The sequence below is a fragment of the Sparus aurata genome, chromosome 23 (assembly GCF_900880675.1).
Source record: "Sparus aurata chromosome 23, fSpaAur1.1, whole genome shotgun sequence".
NCBI classification, from domain to species: Eukaryota; Metazoa; Chordata; class Actinopteri; order Spariformes; family Sparidae; genus Sparus; species Sparus aurata.
Window position 1 is genome coordinate 9,142,397 of NC_044209.1, and position 22,785 is coordinate 9,165,181.

Here is a 22,785-nt window from a genome sequence, read left to right on the forward strand (position 1 = left end):
GGTACGGACCACTTCTGCTTTGACCTTTGTGTGAGTGTGTGTTTTGATATAAAGAGACGTACAAAGTGTACAGCTGCTGCTGGTATGACCCCCACGCTCTGTATACTTGTGTGTGCGTTTGCGTGCACGGTCTTGCACACACACTGAGAAGATGCCAGGGTGATCTGTTTGGCCTCTTTGTTTATGGAACCGGGCCTTTCCTGCCCTCTGATGTGCGTGCTCGAGCCATGAATGGAGCTTTGTGTGCGGACACACACACAGCCAGTCCTCATGATTTGAATGCTGAATCCATCTGATCGGTGTGTGCAAGAGAGAGAGCGAGTGTGTATGAGTGGGAGTGATATGATGCTGAGGTCCTATATGTGAATGTGGGTAAAGGGGATGCTTATTTGGGGATGCTGAGGGTGCAATACATAAGAATTGGCCAACTTGAATTCATACTCTCAACAAATGGGGGGGGCTGACTGTAGTCTGTTGATGCACTTGTGCCTGTAGCAGCTGTTAGCTAAGTTAGCTGTGCAGCTACCAAGGTAGTGTTGCAAGGCTGTGTCTGAAATCTTTACATCTTTACAGTATATAATATATAATCTTATACAATCTTTACATCGCTGGCACAGCAGCTTTTGACTGTGGGGAGAAAGAGGTTTTGAGGTGAGAAGAGAAGAGAAAATAATGGGAGGAGGAGGAGGAGAAGAAGAAGGAGGAGAGGAAGGGGAAGAAAAAATAAGGAGAAGAAGAAGACAACAGAAGAAGAAGTAATAGAGGAAGAAGAAAACAACAGAAGAAGACAAAGAAGACAACAGAAGAAGAGGAAGAAGAAGACGATAAGACAAAAGGACAACAGAAGAAGAAGAAGATATCACAACAGAGGAAGAAGAAGGAGAAGAAGAAGATGATAAGACAACAGTAGAGAAGAACAGAAGAGGAAGAAAAGACAACAGAAGAAGAAGAAGACAACAGAAGAAAAGGAGGAGGAAGAAGACGATAATTTGGGGATGCTGAGGGTGCAATACATAAGAATTGGCCAACTTGAATTCATACTCCCAACAAATGGGGGGGGCTGACTGTAGTCTGTTGATGCACTTGTGCCTGTAGCAGCTGTTAGCTAAGTTAGCTGTGCAGCTACCAAGGTAGTGTTGCAAGGCTGTGTCTGAAATCTTTACATCTTTACAGTATATAATATATAATCTTATACAATCTTTACATCGCTGGCACAGCAGCTTTTGACTGTGGGGAGAAAGAGGTTTTGAGGTGAGAAGAGAAGAGAAAATAATGGGAGGAGGAGGAGGAGAAGAAGAAGGAGGAGAGGAAGGGGAAGAAAAAATAAGGAGAAGAAGAAGACAACAGAAGAAGAAGTAATAGAGGAAGAAGAAAACAACAGAAGAAGACAAAGAAGACAACAGAAGAAGAGGAAGAAGAAGACGATAAGACAAAAGGACAACAGAAGAAGAAGAAGATATCACAACAGAGGAAGAAGAAGGAGAAGAAGAAGATGATAAGACAACAGTAGAGAAGAACAGAAGAGGAAGAAAAGACAACAGAAGAAGAAGAAGACAACAGAAGAAAAGGAGGAGGAAGAAGACGATAAGACAAAAGGACAACAGAAGAAGAAGAAGACAATATGTCAACAGAGGAAGAAGAAGGAGAAGAAGAGGAAGACGATGATAAGATAACAGTAGAGAAGAACAGAAGAAGAAGAAGACAACAGAAGAGAAGAACAGAAGAAGAAGAAAAGACAACCGAAGAAAAAGAAGAATGTATAACAAGAGAAGAAGAGGAGGAGAAGAAAGGAGCGGAGAAGAGGAGAGACTACAAGAAGAAGCTGGGTTTTAATTTAAAAAGACAAATAACGGAGAAATAAAAGTTGACTTCAGCTCCGAGATTTGTCTCCATCATAAGGGGCGTGGCCTGTGGTGCAACGTCACTGATGGTTATATAGGCTGCAGCTGTGGCGGCGGGCTCGCGCTGCTGAGACAGGCAGAGCACTGAGGACCGGCGGCGCGCGCTCACAGACTCCCACTCAGCTACACACACACATACACACACACACTCCCCAAACAAAGAGAAGCACGCGAGGCAGCACAGCATCCCACCCTTTCAGCCGCGAGCTCACTTGCAGAACCGCCCCCCCCTTCATCCCTCTCACACAGAACAGAACCGGACCGGTCCGAGGCTCAAGCGCACGCACACAACCGACGATGACAACCAACGGCGCGTCCAACGGAACCAGCGACATGCTGCAGATCCAGTTCGGTCTGATCAACTGCGGGAACAAATACCTCACGGCGGAGACCTTCGGCTTCAAAATCAACGCCTCCGCCACGAGCATGAAGAAGAAGCAGATCTGGACCCTGGAGCAGAGCGACGAGTCCAGCGGGAACGTGTTCTCTCTCAAGTCACATCTGGGCCGGTACATCGCCGCCGACAAGGACGGGAACGTTACCGGGGACAGCGAGAGCCCGGGCCCGGAGTGCCGGTTCATCATCACCGCCCATGATGACGGCCGCTGGTCCCTGCAGTCCGAGGCGCACGGCCGCTACCTGGGCGGCACCGAGGACCGGATCATCTGCTTCGCCCAGACCGCATCTGTGGCGGAGAAATGGAGCGTGCACATCGCCATGCACCCGCAGGTGAACATCTTCAGCATGACGCGCAAGCGGTACGCGCACCTGAGCTCCAAGGTGGACGAGATCGCCATCGACCGGGACGTCCCGTGGGGGGTGGACTCCATGATCACGCTGGTGTTCCGCGAGCAGCGCTACCACCTGCAGACCTCCGACAACCGCTTCCTGCGGAACGACGGCGCGCTGGTCGCCACCACGGACAAGAGCACGGGCTACACGCTGGAGTTCCGCTCTGGCAAGGTGGCGTTCAGAGACTGTAGCGGCAAGTACCTCGCGCCCTCCGGGCCCTCCGGCACCATGAAGTCCGGCAAGAGCGCGCGCGTGGGCAAGGACGAGCTGTTCGTGCTGGAGCAGAGCCACCCGCAGGTCGTGCTCACCGCCGCCAACGAGAGGAACGTCTCCACCCGGCAAGGTGGGTGTGGTGGTGGTCAGCAAAGTGTGTGTGACCTGTGGGTGACAGGTGTGTGTGTGTGTGTGTGTGTGTGTGTGTGTGTGTGTGTGTGTGTGTGTGTGAGAGAGAGAGAGAGAGAGTGTCTGTTGGTGTGTCATCCTCTGGCAGAGGAAGGGTTAAAGTGATGGAATGTCAGACTGCATCCCCCCTGCAGCCCACACACACACACAGGGCCTAAAGGATAGAATATACGACATGTAAATGGCCTGAATAATGCTTTGTCCTGATTCTTGCATGGAAAACCCATGAGAGGCCTGTGACATATTAAAGTGCAGGGCAGCAGCAGTATGTGATGCACACCATCACTGACTGGAGCTTAATCCATCACATTTAATGTCTTCTCTTCTCAAAGGCAACACTAATCTGAACAGGTTAGACAATCAGAGCTGATGAAAGCACCCTGAGCATTGTCCACGCCGGCTGGGAGTGTTTTCACCGGATTTTCCCCGACAACTGGCATGAAAAGAGTGTAACAAAGGGGCACAGAGCCCCTCGGCCCTCTCGACACACATGCGGCGCCGTGTGCACGTGTGCCAACATTCAAATGTAAAACGGCCTTACACTGGCGAGACGCTGAACTGGCACGAAGCAGAATGGCTCAGAGGAGAGACGTCTCAAAAACGGCACAATTAATCCAGATGTTTTGGTAAGAGCGGCTATTTGGCGTCTGAAATATTCCTCACATGTTGAGGTTTATGATCCTTTCATCCACGCTGAAGCATTACACATCACCATTAACTTTAATGAGCCATCGAACAGAACTCCATCATCAGCATTTTAGCTCCTCTCCAGTGTGTTTTCTTTAGTCTGACTACAAAAGCTGAAGTTGGATCATTTGAAAGCAGCTCCAGACAGATCCAGGGTACTTCATGGTAAATGTACTGGTTTGTGTATCAGTAATGATGAAGTGCACATGTAACCTCGCTCAGGGGGGCTTATTATGGGTTTTTTCACATTACGTCACTGTGTGTGTGTGTGTTTTCCAGCTGTCAGAGTGGGCCGAGACACAAACTTGTCCCTCCACCTTCTTCCTTCCTTCCATCACCTCCTTTCACCCCTTTGCTCCATCATGCCTTCCTCTCTCTCCCCCTCCCCCCACTCCTCCCGCCTCCAGGCCCTGGCTGCTGTGCGTCTCGGGTCATTATCAGCGGCATCACTCATCTGGTTGACGGGTGTCAACACGGAAACAAGCACGTTCAAGTTAATCGAAAGACGTTGAATTTAAGGCCCCAGTGAGTGTGTGAATCACGCTGAGTCAGCACAAAAGAGTCATCGGTGTGATTTAGGCCCGAGAAGGCAGAGACACTGTGGCAGTGACTGTCTGCTGTAATGAATGATAGGAATATAGTAATTGATGCTCTTTAATTCTATATTTAGCGTGTGGTCAGAGGAGCTCACCAGGCAGAACACCGTGCGGTTCGGTGGCTTTTCTTCTTCTTTTGAGAAAGTCCGATCTGTCTATCCTTTTGTTTTCCTGTTTGTTTTCCACCCCTGCCTTGTTTACTCCTCACGAAAATATTTATCCGCTTTTCCTCTCCGTCACTCTTCCTCCACAAGTGGTGCTCAGTCCCGGAATCAAAATGGAGGCCGTTTTTTTTGAAGGTGGAGGTTGAATAAAAGAGGGGATCAGGAAATGGAGACACCAGTGCTTAACCGATGTGCTGGAATCAGATGATGACGTCCTCTGTAATGCGAGGATGAACTGCAGTTTAATAATCCCCGGGTTTAAAAAAAAAAAAAAAAGTAACTGCTGTCTGTGAGATATTTTGCTAAATCAGATCATGTTTTTTTTATTAAGGAGAGTGCATCTGGGTGACACGCCAACATCCCGCTCACTCTGGCACACTCAAACTATCACATTTAGTACATTTATTTGGGATTTATAGAAACGTAAAAAAGGCCTAGCTGGATGCGTTTCAGTATCCTGGATCAGAAACGTGCTGCACTGGAACTGACATATAATTTATGGTTTGATATTGGCATTCAATTGCTTTTCACAACCTTTTTGCATTTTCATTTGATGTCATGAGGTTTTGTAGCTGGTAAGAGTTGAGCAAGACATTATGGCTGGAATCGGTTTAGCTCTGCCGACTTTAAGGAACATTAGTCACAACGATAAAAGTCATCAAATGCAGCTCTTGTTACTCGAGTGATGCTCGTGTGACGTGTTGCCTCCATAGAGGTGGAACCGCCCCAGTAGGCCTGGATTGATATCAGTGCTGTTCCTGACATTACGAAGCTGATCAGGTATCAGTCATGGTCTGATCTATCCACACATTAAAGGTGCTCTGAGGAGTTTTCACATTAACAAGTAATGTTTACATCAGTGTTTCTTTCCAAAATACACTGTAGCCTCTTTACCATCGAATCAGCTCTGGTTCTGGAACTGTTAAAGGATTCTGGGAACCGTGCTGCTATCCTGTGAAATGGCCCGTGTTTCCACCAGTATTGAGTCAAACTGTTGTAATCAATGTTGTGTCATCAAGGGGGGGCGTTCCATATTGCACAACAATCTGTAGAATGGACACGCCTACTTCTGTTCAAGGCTAACCTGCTAAGTTTTTTGGCCCCTGCTGGGAAAGAAGCTTTACAGACTCAATTACAGGTATAATGTGACCTGGACACGGTGTCCGAGGCAGAGCTCCATTCATTCTTATGAAAGCTGCTCAGTGGTGCTTGAAGACAAAAAAAATGCTCTGCTACCTTTGGGTGTGGATGAAGTGATTTACTTGTGCAGCTCTTCTAGACTTAATGGACCAAATGGTTCAATTTATGATGGTGAAACGAGGAGTGTCATTGAGGTTGTGACAATGACAAACCGTATCTGCCGTTTTACTGGTGCTTCTTTCACAATGTCAGCTTAGAGGTCCTATTTGTATGGAAAGTGAATGTTTGAGTGTTATTGCCAACATGTCAAACACTGACACTTCGGGGTGCAGACCGCCCCGACCTGCCACCCCAAGGAGCCAGTATTTAACGAGTCGGGAATGAAACTAAAAATTCAAAACTTTCCAAACAAATAAGGCAAAAAGTATTTTTGGGCCACAGTGCATCACATAATTACACGATCACTACGAAAAGTGTCTTCCTGGCAGGTTAGCTCAAGACCAATTAACCCTTGATTCAAATGTTCCACACAGTCCAAATTTAAGAATCTGAACTATTATATGGAACCAGGTCCGTGTTGGTGGAAAGGACCAACAAGTTATCTTCTTATCTTCAACGTTATGCATTTTTGACATCCATGTTTGCCAGCTTGCAGCCGTCTTCTCCTCCCCTTTGTTGGCGTATTACTGCATTGCTTTGCACGTTACAGCCAATTTTCACTGGATTTATGTGGCAGTGGAAATGTTGTGCACATCCGTCCTTGTGTGTGCACAATACAAATAAAGCAATGACTCATGTGTTAACACATTCGGCCTGCAACTAAGGCTCAGTTTTAGTATTGATCTTATCTTAATTGATTAATCAATCGATTAAGTGCAAATAAAAATTTACAGGGCATCTTTTTAAAAAGGATTCTTATGAATGACGTTATGAATTAATCATTGTTCAGCTATTACTTGACCCGCTGATGAAGCTTTTAGCGGTCACTCTTTGATTAGACCTTCAATAATGATGATTTCATTGAGTCCCAAACAGTGGTCTTATACAGCTGTGGGAAGAGGACAGCGCTGATGTCAGATCAGTACTCACTATTGTTAGATACTTTGTCCTGAGATATCAGGGTTCTAAGTGATACATGTTGCATTGCTACACCCTTAATCAGAGGTCAGTTCCTAATCTAAAGAACACTTGGATGCTCTCATGTCGTCCCTGTAGCTCAAATCCGTCTGTGTCTGAGAAATTGTGAGTCTTTAGAGGAAGACCTCGTTCAACCCTCCAACAACTGGATCATTGTGATGCGGCTTAAATGCTGGGAGGAATTAAACTGATTCCACATGTTTTTTCAAACCAACAGCTGCTATTTGCCCAGCAGAACAGAGCCAAGATGGCAGCTGAAGTCTGCTGGCTTCCTTTTAGGATTTTGATGCAAGTGGGCTGGCCTAAAAGCTGCTTTGCTCAATCATTACTGTGGATTTTGTGACTTGCACTTGATTTTTAAAGATCAATTCGTGATCGAATCCAGTTTAGATGTCCTGTCAGTAGATAGACTCAGGATTGGTGATAGTACTTGTGAGGGGTTTCTGCAGTTGTAAATGTGTTTTTACACAGCTCGTCCTTAAAGTAGAAATGTTTCCACAAAAAATACCCGAACAGGTGGAAATGAATGCCAAAACTACAAGACCCATGCTGCACAAAAAGAGCACACACATTTTCTTCAAGTTGCTCTAATTGACATTATTAAATAATCCTGATTGGTCCAAAGTGGATTATATGTTAAAAATATGATAATACTCTAAAGTCACTGCCATTTATCATGACTTTTTGGACATTAACTGATAGCGCCACCAGCTTTTTAACTCTCTAGTGTCATTTATTTCTTCTTACCACATCCATCATCAGCGCTTCTTTGCTTTCTGATCCAATTATAACCAGAGGGAAGGCTTTTAATTAGGCCGTCATGCTCACAGTGCTTCTCTTGTGTGGGAAGCGGGATTGAATTTCTACCAAAACCCTTTAGTAAATCCATTAAATTCAGTCTGCTGTCTCGTCACGTCGGGTCCTCTCGCTTCCGTTGTGCTAATATTTGCTCTGACCAGTCATAATTGTCATTAATTTGACCATTTGCTTGCCTGTTTCCGGTCCTCAACATCCACTCTTGTCATCCCTGGTAGCAGAGATGGTCGCAAATTCCCTGAGACGGTTTAACGACCCTCATACGGTACGAGGTGCAATTATCAGTCAGTTAGCCCCGAGCTCAATGGCCTTTTAAGTGGCCTGTTCTGCCCCTAAACTGTGAGACTGAGCCCTGGTCCATCAGCTAAAGGGATAAAAGCCCATCATATCCCACCGGCTACTGGTGTGGCCACTGGGTGCTGACTGGTCTTTGTATCTGATGTTCTTATCTGCCCCTGAGACGTAAAGGTGAGGCGAGCTGGAGTGTTAACCCTTGTTGGGACTGGACTGCCTTTTTTTTTTTTTTTTTTTTTGGAAATATGATAATTGGGCAATAAGTCGGTGTACCTAGAATTTGTTCTGCCTGCAGCCTGTGACTAACCTCCTTTCTATTACCTGGAAACTGGATTTAAGAGACTTAGTATGAATGTTCCTGCAAGTCTGATAAAACATGACTAAAGCCACAGGACAGGATTGTGAAATGCCAGGCATCGGAAATATATTCCATACATGCACATCTTATATATTCACATTCTAGTTTTTCTCATTCCTTGTCCCAATTTAATGTTGTAATGACACTATTTTCACAATGCAACAGAAATGATATGGAAATATACATTTGATAATATACTGTATAATTGAATATATCAATGATATATTCTCTATATATTGATACATGTACAGATTAATAGCATTTTTCATATACTGCAATGTAAAATATTAACTCATATATTCAAAAAATATGTGATCTAACAATACTGCAAAACATAATAATAATTTTCAAAGTAAAGGGATTTTAGAGTATGTATCACCAATGTACTAGTAACATTAAGACGTCACAGCTCAAAGTTTGCGTTCAGATTCTGATTTCATATAAAGATATGTAAAGTTTAGACTGGTCTGAGAAGAGCTATGACTGTGTGGCCGTGCCGTTTTGGAGACGAGCTCAAAAGCAGTCATCACGGTAAATCACAGTCATAATCAGACTTTGATTCATGTACTGAGTCGCGTGTGGTTAGAGAAGGAGACAGAAACTGTGGCTCCATGTTGTGTCTGGCCGTGATTCAGGCCCTGACACCCATTCTGTATCCTTCAACCCCCCATCGCTGGCAGGAAATGAGACATGAGACACACAGCTCCGACCTTGGCTGGTGTGTGTTGTTCCCTGCAGGGTAAAGGGTGAGGAATTGCACATCAACTGCACACACACACACACACACACACACACACACACACACACACACACACACACACACACACACACACACACACACACTCACTCATCAGATAGAGGGAAAAAAAAGAAGGATGCAGTCGATTTATGCATCCTTGGTAGTGTTTACTGGCTGCGATGTTTAATGTGTTTAAAGACCCTCAGTATGTTTGTGTGTGTGTATGTGTGTGTGGTTGTGTGTGTTGGTAGCGTGCCATGGGAGTACCAGGGAACCTCTCCTCCTTAATGTCGTCTGCTTTATTATAGGTTAGGCTTTAGCTGCTCTCTGGGTGTGTCTCCTCACTAATGCCCTCTAACTCACAGTCCGACTGCTCCTCAGTCGATTTTTGCAACACACTGGTCACAGAATTGGGTTTAAAATCAATTCACCAAAAGATTTGTGACATCCCCGGGCGCAATACTGAATCTCGCATGTCTGACCTAAATTTTTTTTTTTTCATTTGTCCGAGGAAATGGGAGCATCAGAGTGTCCATACTGTACGAGCAGCGGTGTTACAGTCAGCGCAGTATTCGGTGTGTAGGCCGGCTGGCTCATTGCGTGTGTGTGTGTGTGTTTGGATCTGAACAAAGGCCGATGATCTGCCTCCCTGTTTGTGCCCCAGCTGGTCGCCTCCTCGGTCAGGCCTGCTGAACAATAGCAGACACACACACACAAACACACACAACTGCACTTGATACAATCGCGTGTGTTCACAGCAGGCCTCTGGTGCTGGTTCACAGCAACCGGGGCCAACAATCTGTGCCTGCCGCCATCAGGCTGAATGCGGTGGGTGGGGTGGATGGGAAGATGGAGGGGGTTGTTTTCAAGTGTGTGTGTGTGTGTGTGTGTGTGTGTGTGTGTGTGCGCGCTGTGTTTGGTGTGGTTTGGGTGGATTCTGTATGTGTGGTCACTACTCTTGGTGTGGTTTGGTGTGTTTAAGTGCGGACCCTCTTCACTCCTCCTCCGCTGACCCTGCGAGCTTTACAAAGTGATCAGTGTTGACATATCTGGGAACACACACACAAAGAGGAACCCTGACAGGCAACCCCGGCCTCTCTCTGGGTCACGGAGGCTCTGCAGGCCTCAGGGTGGGTGTTTTGTCTCCGTCAGTCTTGTATTTTCATGTTGTGCGTGTGTGTGTGTCTGTGTGTACCCACCAGTATTTTTCTTTCCATGTGATAACTTGTGACCGGTTTCCAGCTGTGGGTGTGTTTGTGGGTGGGGATGAGACACTAAGCCTCTGACTGAAGAGACGGGCACTTCCTCCTTCTAACAGACAGCTAGTCAAATATCAGCCTCATTCCTTGGAAACATCCAGGTTTGTAAAATGATGTTGATGAAAGTGAAACATTTTGGATGATAATCTATTCAAAGCAGCTCAGTTGTGGAATAAACAGTAATGTAATATAGCTCTGAGTACTTTATTTCCATATATTGAAATTCCCCTTTTTCCCTTCGTCTCTTCTATAATGGACTAGTGTGGAGTTTTTCACTTCACCCCACAGTTGTGATGTGTTGGGTGGTTGTTGTTGATGTTTGGATTTATTTATTTAAGTAAATGTTGCTCTTTTCTGGTGGAGCTCCTCATGAAACAAATGGATCTCCACACCGAATCTTGTACATATTCCATTATTGTAGCGTGAGTTAGTAGCTGTAGCAGTAGTGTTGCAAGGATAATTTTTAAAGATCAAGATCGCCCCAAATGTTTCAACAATGTTCAAATTCACAAGTTTGCCCTAGGTAAGGGAGCGTTAGATTTGTTTGTCTGTCGCTGTAACTTCTGGGTTAGAGTGAGGAAGGAAGACTAAACACAATGTGCAAAACATTACTTCATATATGATCATCGCTGCCTGAGTCACAGATTACTTTACATTAGCTGTAGACTAGCGAGCAGGGTCAACTCTCACTGAACTGAGCACTCACCAGAGACTCTAGTTCTGACTTTACTTTCCCCCCTCTCCTCTCTGTATTGTTACATTCATTAAATAAAGTATGTTTGTCCTTCACCTCCAGTTGGCAGTAAAGACTATAACCTAACCCTACACCTGCAGGTCGCCTCCACAGATCGCTGCTGCAGTCAGGTTGATAAACAGGAGTGAGGATATTAGAATCCCAATAAGTTAAAAAGTAATCTCTGAGCTCTCCTCCACTCAGTCAACTGGTCCCAGTCAGAGCAGAATCCAGGTGTTGATTCCTCTGGAAGGTCTGGCTCTGCACCCGACTGGCCAGCTGTCTCCACATAACACCAGGCAACCGTGTTTTGTTTTGAATGAGAGACCGGCAGCGGCTGAAATTATATATTGTGCATCTTAATACAAAAAGGTCTAAAAAAAACAAAAAAAAAAAACGGGTTAAAATGGGAAAAATTAGCTTGATGGCATTCTTTATAAAAGTTAGATGAAAGGATGGATACCACACTAATGTCTGTATGATAAATATAAACCTATAGACTGGAAACAGGCTGAAAGGCTAGCCTGGCTATATCTGAACTGAACAAAATCTGCTTTCCACCACCTTTTTGTCGAACCTGTACCACAACTAAAGGTCACCAACCCTCGTCAGAAAGGGTTTCAGTGCAACCTTGGTAGCAGTTCCTCCTGAAGGAGATTGTATTTATGTAGTTTTTCTTTAAAATTGGACAATCACAGATGTTTAATTTAGGGATTTGTAACTTTGGCTCATGAATTATGATAATCAACAGCACAGAGTCCTCGATCGATCGACTGGAAACGTTTAAAGAAGAGATCACACAGATCATTTGTCCTCAGCCTTTTCGTAGCGTGTAATAAGCCACTTCATGACGTAGGTGAGTCAGGAATCCTACTGCGAGTTTCCTGGTGGGTAGCAGCAGATGTTTTACGCTCCCTCCCTCCTGCCACAGTAACAAATGGGCTCTCCCGCGCTACTGTACTGAGCGTCGGCGCTGGCCGAGCAGGAAGCGGCGAGGATTAGGGCAGAGTGCAGTAATGTGACTGATGGTCCCGGAGGCGTGCAGAGTCTGACCCTCTTCTCTCCTCATTTTTCCTCCTGTTCTCCTCTAATGTGTGCCTTCAAACCCTCCTGTCTGCTGCAGCTGAACGTACATTTCATCTTCTGGCCCCCCCCCCTCTCTCCACACCATGTGGTTCCCATTATGGTCAGTTATATTTTCCCTCTCAATCATCAGCGTGTGTGTGCGCTGCGTTGGTACGTGTGCATCCACACATATTTCTGCAGAAACTCAATCTGTTCGGAGGCCAGAGTGCCCGAGTTGACTTTGTGCACTCGACAGGAGGGGACTAAAGTGTGTTTTTTCCTTTTTTTTCTCGTCTGTTTTTCAGACACACATTGTGAGCAGTAACTCTAGTGTGACCAACACCTTACATAATACTTTTCTTGGTTATTTCTGAAGAACACTTTTGGCTTCACTTGGACAGAAACATTGTACAGCTTGTACTGAGAGGCCATGTGTTATGTGAAAGGACAAAAGAACACTGACAGTGTTGTGAAACTGTTAGGGAGTGAACACTAAATATATGGCTGAATTTTGCTGACTTACTAAGAAAAGCAAGACCTTCAGAGTCATTAATATTTTCCTTGGATTGTCCACTTAAGTAGGAAAAAAATACTGTAACGCTCCAACAAAATCAGAGTGTCTCAATTCATTTTAATATTTAGTCAGACCTCTACTGATCTTACACTCGACCACTGTAGCCCGCTCCTGATCTCAGTTCGAGGCTACATTAGCCACTGCTAGCGCAACACACCTGAATGTACGACCAAACTGTTGGCAATCAAGCTGAGTTGTGGTTGATGTATCTGTCAGGAAGTGACAAAAACGGCAATGTGCTGAGTGAAAAGACATCATTTTTGGTACTGCTGCATCAGAGCCTGTGAAGGTCATAGGAGATCAATGCTAAATTGGCTGAGTAGTTTTTATTTTAACTAAAGGAGACTAAAGCAAAGTAAAGCTAACAATATAAGACTCTAACTCAGTTTTTACTTATGTCTTAATGGAACCATCTCTTTTAAGTAACCACTGATCATACAATAGAATTCTACTATTAATGGTGTTCACCATTCATTTGACAATTGAAATTAAACCAAACTATAGGGCAACTGTAGCTCAGGAGGTAGAGCGGGTCGTCCAGCAATCAGAAGGTCGCTGGCTCCTATCCCTGGCTCACACAGGCTTCATGTCAAAGTATCCTTGAGCAAGATACTGAACCCCAAATTGCTCCTGATGAGCAGGTTGGCACCCTGCATGGCAGGTTCTGCCATCACTGTATGAATGCGTGTATGAATGGATGAATGTGACGAGTGTTGTAAAGCGCTTTGAGCGCTTAGTAGACTGGAAAAGTGCTGCAAGTCAATATAGCATAAAGTGGCTAATAAAAAGTAATAAGTAATGAAATGTGTTAAGTAAACAGTGATTTCTGCCACCTGGGTCCAATTTGAATTATATTATGGACTTTACTGAACTTTTATAACAACAACTAGGTTTGGAAATCACAGAGTAACTTATGATACAATTTGATTGAAGATACGTTGCTCATGATAACATATGATCTCTTTACAATTCGATAGGGCTCGATACAAAGCTGCAATTCTATGATAATCGTGACATTAAATGACATTCATCTACTGATACATCACAATGTCTGTCTAACTGAAGAATACAAAATACTCTTAAAAAGCACAGGAATTATGGATTTATTCACTGCATTGTTGTCAATTTCACAAATCTGACACTGAGAGGAAACGATGTGTGCCATCATCCCAGTGGATGAAGGTGAAGGTGGGAGCACATTCATGTGTAATAGTTATATTCATAAACATCTTGTGTATTCTGTGTTTCTCAAAACTGAGAATGGTGCAACTCGTTTCCATCTGATTATGACTAAACATCAAACGTGCATTTATTTATGACACTGATCACTGTAAGAATCAAATAAGATATGAATGTGGTGTGAGGAAACATGAGAAATCAAGCACCCCTCTCACGAGAAAGAAAAATGCATAACCCTCCCCTCTAATAATGTTCATACAGTCCCTCAGCTTAAAATATCATGACCACAAGACGTGATTCCAATCTTGACACACATGATCATAGTATTCTTCATTATCTACGTCATCTTAGGCCAAATTTCCCCTGATTAAAAAAAGAAAAAAAAATCCAATGTGACCACTGCACCAGTTGTGAGGCTGTAAGAGAGCAAAGAAACATGGAAGAAATGAGATGCAGGGGGTTGTCACACATGAAGAGGGAGGCGGATGGGGAACACATGAGTGTACTGGTTTGTTTTCTCGAACACATCTCTCTTTCTCTCTGCCCGTCTCGCTCTGCACACATTTACACAGCGGTCCAACGGACAGTCCATCTCTCTCTCTATCTGCCCTCCAGCTATAGGGCCGTCCATGCCATGACCTCATCATATACAATAGCACACACTGTACCGCACAAAGTGTGTGTATGAATGGTTGTGTACGAGAGTTGCACTACAGGGTTGTGTAGGTCTTCATCCTATAGTTCCCTCTTGTTTGTTCGCCTCTTTGTTGTACTGAAGTTTATAAGTGGGTTGATGGGATTTTAATGAGGTCTGGTGTTCTGTACACACACAGTCTGGCGTCTGTGAACTCACACACACACACACACATGCAAACACTGACATGCACATTAGCTGTTTGGACTACAAATTTAGTGTTTGTTGCTAGAGCCTGCAACCAACAGTTCTGATAGTCGCGGTTTCCTGGATTTTAAGCCGACGTCCAGACTGAACATCTCAACAACTGACACCATATTCGTCAGGCGGCCATTTTCAAGTTCAGAGTGGGAACCTTAAATGTCTTACTGCATTGTTCCAAGTTGCAAGTCCTATAAAAGTAAGGAATCTAACAAATTGCTATCATTTTCGTGTTTTGTGTTAGTTGTCATAACTAAAATGACTCACAGTCTTGTTACTTCAATACACTAAACAATGCATTGCTTATGTGTTGATCCATTAACTGTTTCAGCTCTACACTCATGGTAGATCTCCATGACGATTCTTGCGACCTTGTGTTTTTTTTTTTTCCTGATTTTTGCGACCGTCCACCGTGACGACTAATCCTTTGAACTTGAGTGGGGTCTGTCTGGACTTTGACAGATGTGTGTGTGGGTGTGCAGCTGTGTGAAATCCCTTACTAATCCAAACCGTCTGATGTTGCTCATTTAGTACGTCTGATCCTGACCAGAGGATGTGTGTGGTTAGGTGTGCGTGTGTGTGTGTGCATCTGGATTGTGTTCTGTAGACTCATGGCTGACCCACTAGCCTGTATTTTTAGCTAACCCCTCCTCCCCATCATCTGACCTAATCTAGGTATGGACCTGTCGGCCAATCAGGACGAGGAGGGCGACCAGGAGGTGTTCCAGGTGGAGATCTGTCGTGAAAACAGGAAGTGTGCTTTCAGGACTGCCGCTGGAAAATACTGGACCCTGACTGCCAACGGCGGCCTGCAGTGCACAGCCTCCACCAAGTGAGCATCTCACACACACACGCACACGCACAGACACACACACACACCACTGTCTCTCCTTCTATACCAACACATGTCTTAAACATAAAAATCCAATACGACCACACCTGCTCCAATCTGTCCACACACCCCCTAATCAGAGCCAGTAAATGCGTGTGAGAACCTGATACTGGTGTGTCACAGCTCCTAGTCTGTTCTCCTCTCTGGTAATTTGAGCTGACTAAGCAATTTTGTGTGTGTACGTGTGTGTGCACTCGCTCAGTGGGGGGGTGGATGAGTGTGTGAGGTGAACAGTGAGTGAGCTCATGTCATGGTTGTGGCATTTGTGGGACCTTAACCTGTAGAGAGTGATTTTCTTTCTTGTGCAGTGGATCTGTCCAGGCAGAGTGCTCACTGTTGACCCCTGACCTTTGACCTTTGACCCTGTACTCCTCGGTGATTTCACTGAGGCCCAGCACAGATGCAGGAGTAGAAGCTTAGACTCCCTGGAGTACTAAGTAGAGTACTTACGTGTTTAAACGTAAAGTATTACAAGTTTTTTTTTTTTTTTAAAGGAGACACATTATGCTAATTTTCAGGTTACTTATTTTATTTTGGTTACCAGTTTACTCTACTGTCCAGTGTTGCAACATCGTATTCCCCCTCTGTGTGAAACACTCTGTGTGGGCTCCTGTTGCTCTAAGGCCCCCCCCCAAATCTCCAGTCTGCTCTGATTGGTCAGCTTGCCCATGCCTGAACCAGTACTGTTAACAACAACAACAACAGAGCAGCTGTGTTAAATTTATTCTTACATGCCAAACTACACGCTAGGCATTAGTTTATGCAAATTTGTGATATAGGGACACATTGTGATTTCATAACATCACAGACTTGGAGGTGAGACTGCTGACGAGGTGTTTCAGGAGCACTTATACAATAATGCCTTTATATGAGTTGTAAAAGCAAATGAGAACATCTGTGAGTAGACTGGTTATTTAGCCTATATATAGTTATTCATAATGGCTGCCACTGCTAACAGAAAGTCTTTGGTAGCTGTAGCTACATGTGAGATAACCTAGGTGTATGAACGGCACTATAGCAGCTTATTTTATTTCATCATTGGTATATTTCAGTTAATCTTGTATAGTGGGGTGTTTACTGATGAATTTAATATTGTAGAACAAAAAATGACAATCTCTTAATCTTATGTTAAACACAGGCCTTTTTCCAGGCATGTAACCGAAAACCCATTCCATTTCCCATTCATTCCTGCTGCACTCAATAGGAAAATAGTCTAAAACAAATGCTGTAATAAATACATTTACTAACTCAAATGCACCAGCTTGCTCGATCGAGATCTTCAGACATGACACAGGGGTGTCCATACCACTTTTGTCCACAGGGGTCGCCAGAATCAACACAAAAGGAAAGTTCCTTGTAGCTGCTTTAAGATGACATTCATTTTGAAAATCGTAGTGTTTGTAGTGCAAAAATGTAAGCTGCAGATGTACAGTCATGAAGAAGATATGCATGTGTGCAGGAGTGATGACCAAAAACCGATCCAGAATATTCAGGCAAGTGTCCCAAGTTCAGCCTCCATTTCCCAAGATAAGACGGAGCAGAGACACACTGCAGAGCTCTCTGCAGGAAGTACACTGAATTCCTCCATCACATTCTTGAGATTCGACTTGCTTCACTCTTCGCTGATTAAACCGCAAAAATGTTTTCTTTCACCAAGTCCTCCTGTGGTTTGAGGGGAACATTGGGGAGCGCCTCTTACAAAAAGTTAGCCAGGCCCGAGAGTGTGACGAGGATTTAACACCCTCGTCCAGGCCAAGTGAAAGGATTAACAAGCTACTTGATTCAACTTAACCAAAGACTACAAGTGAAGCTGATCCCTGCACCCTGAGCCTACCTATCCAATTACCTGACAATTAAGTTGTGGATAAAGCGGCTGGGTGTAGTTTTCTGAGCAACAGGAGAACTTAATGTCACCGTGTGTTTACACTTGACACTCCCACAAGTGCTACTGGATATCCAACTGGCATGTAGAATTAATTATCCATTTTACCTCTCATGCCTTTACTATCTCCCTCTATCTCTCTCCTTCCCTCTCTCTCTCTCTCTCTCTCTCCGCAGGTCAACTAATTGCTACTTTGACATTGAGTGGCGTGGGAAGAGGCTGACTCTCCGGGCCGCTAATGGGAAATACGTCGCCGCCAAGAAAAACGGCCAGCTCGCAGCCACCATGGACTCTGCCGGTCGGTGAGATTTGTTGATTCAGCCGAATGTTCAGACAATGACACGTTTCGCTAACTGATTTACTTTTTCAGCAGAGATGGGGAGGTGGGTGGGGGGGGGGGTGTCAACACTGCAGAAGTACAGTAATTAAATCACGACTGGATGTTCCAGTTGTTTCTGGCTTCAAAGGCTTCAGCACTTCCCAGCAGAGCGGTTCTGTTTCGCAACAGCCGAACGTCGCCGTTTGTTCTTTTGGAAATTCGGATCAGTTGCAATCTTTTCTGTTAGTTCTTCTGCCATGGTTCATTTTAAATTAACCATGTTGATTGGAACACTATGTGAAAACTGAGCAGTCTGCACTCTGTCACCAAAGTACCATTTACTCAAGTGCTGTGCTTCAGTACTGTTATGAGGTACTTGTTCTCGGGCATATCCGATGTATAGTGAGTTATACCTCTACTTCACTACATTTTTCTAACAGCTTCAGTTACTAGTTACTTTACAAACACATAAAACAGCCAGGGGTTTCCATTCTTTTTTTGGCTTGTGATTTCTCACAAAAAACAGTGTCTGGGGAAAAAACTAAGATGAGAAATAAGTCGGACAAAGTGAGCACAGACTTGTTTATCAGAAGTTTTGAGTATTTTTTTAACCGGTAGTGACTTCAGTTGTTGCTCCTCCAGTCCAGCACATAATCCCATGTAAAATGTCAAAATGTGCTACATTTTAAGTGCTGCTAGGTTGAACAAAAGCGCTCTCTCCCTGTTTCCAGACTTTATGCTAAGCTAAGCAGCTGGCTTGCTTCACAGTTAATGGACAGATATGAGAGTAGTATTTATCTTCTCATCAAACTCCCTGCAACAAAGCAAATGTATTCCACAAAATGTCAAACTCTTCCTTTAATACCACCAGCACAGCAAGATCATTATAGCACACGCCTGCTTTCGTTGCTGAAAGGAGCGGGCATCATGTCAGCAGGCAGATCAGAAGATACTCTGATTAAAGCAGCTTCTGTGCGTGGATCAAAGATGAAGCGTTCACTTTGTGCTGCAGAATCTAACGAGGAGGCTGTCGGCCACCGCAGAGCTCTTTTTAGGGCATATTAGAGCTGAGTTGCTTTGCATACATTTTTAATATTATGTGTGTAAACTCAGCACTCTGAGCTCGAGGCGGGAGCTGCTATAAAACACACAGGTCGCTCTTATAGGACAGCTTTTGGCACTTTGGACGTTAGAACCAAAGTGTTGTGTGATAAAATGATTATTTGAGCGTACAATGAATCGAACTGTCGAGGTCTTCATGTCCTCACAGTAGTTTTAACACTCTGACTAAACATCCAACGCCCTTTGTCTCCAGGTGAGACCGAGGAGTTCATCATGAAGCTGATCAACCGCCCGATCATCGTGCTGCGCGGCGAGCACGGCTTCATCGGCTGCAGAAAGGTGACGGGGACGCTGGACTCCAACCGCTCCACCTATGACTACTTCACTCTGGCGTTCAGAGACGGAGCCTACAGCCTGCAAGGTCAGTTCAGATAGAGTAGACATCTTTCTTTCAGAGGCCTTCTGACAGACACGTCTGCTAACCTGCACATGTGCAGCAGCAGTACACATCTGGCAGAGATGAACTGCGTGTCGCAGCATGTGGAGGGACCTCCCGCAGGCATACAGGGGATTAAATCATTTAACGGATTCTCATTATGGATTTACTCATGAGGCGTTTGTGCCAAAAAGAGGGATTTGATTCGGATAATTTCCCAGCCTTCACATTACATAATTCAAACAAAGTCATCCTAAGCCAAACCTTTTGTTCCCTCCACCATCTTTTCACACCCTTCCCCCACTCGTTCAAGTCATGCCTTCACCATCTTCTCTCACTCCGTCTCCTCTCCTCCCCGCAGACTCGACGGGTAAATACTGGATGGTGGGTAACGAACAGTCGGTGGTGAGCAGCAGCGACACGCCCGTCGACTTCCTCTTCGAGTTCTGCGACTACAACAAGCTGGCTGTCCGCCACGTTGCCGACAGCAAGTACCTCCGCGGCGACCACGCCGGCGTGCTGAAGGCCAACGCCGACGACCTGGAGACCGCCACGCTCTGGGAGTACTGAGGCGGTCGCCCCGCTGCTGCGATGCTGATGAATGAATGAGGTGTGGCGACGCAGCACGGCAGCACCACCCCGTCCAAACATCTACCTATCCCCCCCTCCCGCTCCCCACCCAGCCCCGCTCCTCGTATTATATCCTGTACTTATGACTTTATATGTTGATGAACTGCACAGAGAGAACAGGAAGGATAGAAGGAGGAAGGAGACACTCCCCTTCTCTCCTGCCTCCCTTTTCCTTCCCTCCATCCTTCCTTCCTCCCTCTTTTTCCCAGCTCTGCTCTGCAGCGCCGACCTTTATCTGTTGCCATAGTTACCGTGGGGCTGTGCACTTTTTTTCTGCTCCGATCTGGTTCGCTGCTCGACCTGTCACTCACTCCCCTCCTCGCCTTACGAATGGGGCCGTCCCTTTCTCCCAGAGCAGAGCAGAGCCACGTTTAAAGAGCCCCTCTCCCTCCCTCCCTCCCTCCCTCCCCCCCATGTCCTCCCCCCAATCCCCTCTGAGTTAACCCCCTCGTCTTTCTACTTGTCTCTATTGTCTGTGTGAGCAGCACATGGTGGCAGTATTTATGGTGTCTGACCTGGTCTGCTAGATCTGTTCCTACCTGATCTAATCTCCAAAAACAGATCCCACCCGATGAAATCCACCATCAGCTGCTTCCTGTTAGCTGGGAGGGTCTGTTTTTGTGCGTTTGGATCCGACTCTGCTTCTATCGGACCAGGTCGAGTATGTTTGTTTTCATAGCAGGCCCTGTTGCGTCTGTGTGATGACTATGTGATATAACTGGAGTGGATCTGACGACGATGATGATGATGATGATAAAGATATCGAAGATGATGTAACAGACGGGTTTAACCCCCCCTCTCCTCGCTTCATCTCAAGTGTAAAATATTCAAATGTTTCCTGTGTTGTCCTTCTAGCTGTGTTCTCATTGGTTGGCGGGGGGTTTTCTCCTGGACCAAACAGGATGTAGGAAGTTAAAAACCCCCTTTACTTCCCCCTTTCCTCCTCCTCCACAAGCTAAACCTATTGTCCTGAGAACAGTGTAAAGAACATAAAATTAAAAAATGGTGCGGACACACGCGTTTACTGCACTCACCTGTCTTACTGGAAGGAAAAAAAAAAAAACACTCTAACGCTAACACACAGTTGGATTTCTTTTTCTACGTCCAAGGCACAGACATTATCATGGGTAGGCGTTCAGCAGGTAGTGGATAAGTTTATAGACCCTTTTTGAAAGCTGCTTTTTTGAATCCCTCGACCAAACTTAGACCTCAGCCTTTATCTACACCAAACCTTTGATACTGGATTAAACAAACTGTCATCTCACACACACACACAAACTGGCCAAAACTGGAACCTGGTGCTACTAACTCACGTTACAGTCCTGTCGAGCATCCCGCACAGCGTCCGGTCCAACAGAGAGTGATCTCCTGCCACGTCTCCGTCCCTGCCCTCGAGAGCCTTGCCATATAACCCGAATGAGCTGCAAGAGTGCCCTTAATTACCTAAACCTGCTTCTTCTTTGGTTTTGTAATTTCTGTCTGAGCTTTGAGGAGTATCATGACAGCCTTTTTCAATGAGAAATGACCAAATTGTGTTTCGTTTTTGTTGGATTTTTCTGTTCCTCACCCGTCAGCATAGGTGGGAAGAGTTATGTTAAAAGAATAGAAAAGAGGCAGACTTTGAATTTGTCTTTTTATTTAACTGGAATGTCTGTTATGCAGTCATGTAGCACATTGCACCCATAGGTCCTGCCCTCTTTGATTCTCTACCCTTCAGCAGCCCACGACACATTCAGCAGCAACGGCTTCTGTATACTAATTTTTATGATAAAGCAAAGGGCCCTGAACCAATGGGCTTCTCCACCCGTCATCGTAGTCCTCATCCAGCATTCAATCACTGTACTTCTATGAAATGATACGTGATTGTAGCCGGCTCCTCACCGACACTGTCCAGTTTTTTTCTCTCTGAAGTTTTGACCGTTTTTTTGGCGTGAAGGGTTGAGAATCTCGAGCGAATAAAAGGAGCGGTTATCCTCGGAGAAACAAGCGTCTCCAAGGTAACCAAGACCCAAGGCTTAGACAAACGGATGTGGAAGGGTAAACATGTGGTAATGACTGTGCCTTACTCTTGAGTTTTTGGGCAGTAGGAAAATAAAAGATGAAAAAAGAAGAAGAAGAATGAAAGTCCACATCTTTGCTTTGTATAACTGGAACTTCTTTTTGTATTATTATTTTGTATAATTTTTTGATATTGTGGATTAATCTCTCTCTCTCGTGCCATTGGTTCACCTGAAATCCAACGACCAATAAACCTGGGATTTGGAACGCTACGTGTCTCTTTGGTGATTTCTTTTTGTCCTCGCTGTTCCCCTTCTTTAACTCCCAGTTTGACTTTTTTTATTAATCTTTTTCATTTACTTAAAACAGTCACACCACACATAACAGATTTTTTTAACTAGCAGATTTTATCAGCTGTAGCTATCTAGCCAGTCAAGCTAACGTTAGCGCAATAGGTTGAGAACTCCAGACGAGTTTTTAATGTTTCCAATTACAATGATCTTTTTCAAATGAGATCTCTGTCTAAATATGCTCTAAGCTAATGGGCCACATGTTGTAATCCTTACCAGTTGATGATCCAATAACCCGAAATGAAGACACTGCATTGTTCTTGTCTATTTTAAGCCTTTTACACAGTATAACAGATTTGGAGGCCTACAATCAAACTCTTACGCCGTGGACCATATACACATGGCCACCATTTATCTCCAACGCGTTGCTTAGGGTGGGAAGCTCCGATGTCGTACAGCTGTGTTCCAAGTTGTTTGAATATAGGGACTCTGAATTAGTTGATAAGCAGCCGAAAAGACGATGGGTGGTGAAAACCTGGAGGGAC

General features: G+C 44.9%; 1 protein-coding gene across 1 annotated transcript; it reads left to right on the top strand.

Moving 5' to 3' along the window:
* Positions 1-1,949: 1,949 nt before the first annotated feature.
* Positions 1,950-22,222, top strand: fscn1a (fascin actin-bundling protein 1a). The gene is made up of 5 exons (XM_030407721.1): positions 1,950-3,036; positions 15,407-15,563; positions 17,682-17,803; positions 19,140-19,307; positions 19,684-22,222. Exons 1-5 carry the CDS (start codon positions 2,199-2,201, stop codon positions 19,890-19,892), a joined length of 1,494 nt encoding a protein of 497 aa, XP_030263581.1. The 5' UTR covers positions 1,950-2,198; the 3' UTR covers positions 19,893-22,222.
* The last annotated feature ends 563 nt before the right edge of the window (positions 22,223-22,785 follow it).

Excerpts from the sequence above, each read along its gene's own strand:
- fscn1a (XM_030407721.1), top strand. The coding sequence starts at position 2,199 with ATGACAACCAACGGCGCGTCCAACGGAACCAGCGACATGCTGCAGATC. Across the intron at positions 15,564-17,681 it reads CAGTGCACAGCCTCCACCAA|GTCAACTAATTGCTACTTTG; the intron begins GTGAGCATCTCA and ends CTCTCTCCGCAG. Across the intron at positions 17,804-19,139 it reads AGCCACCATGGACTCTGCCG|GTGAGACCGAGGAGTTCATC; the intron begins GTCGGTGAGATT and ends CTTTGTCTCCAG.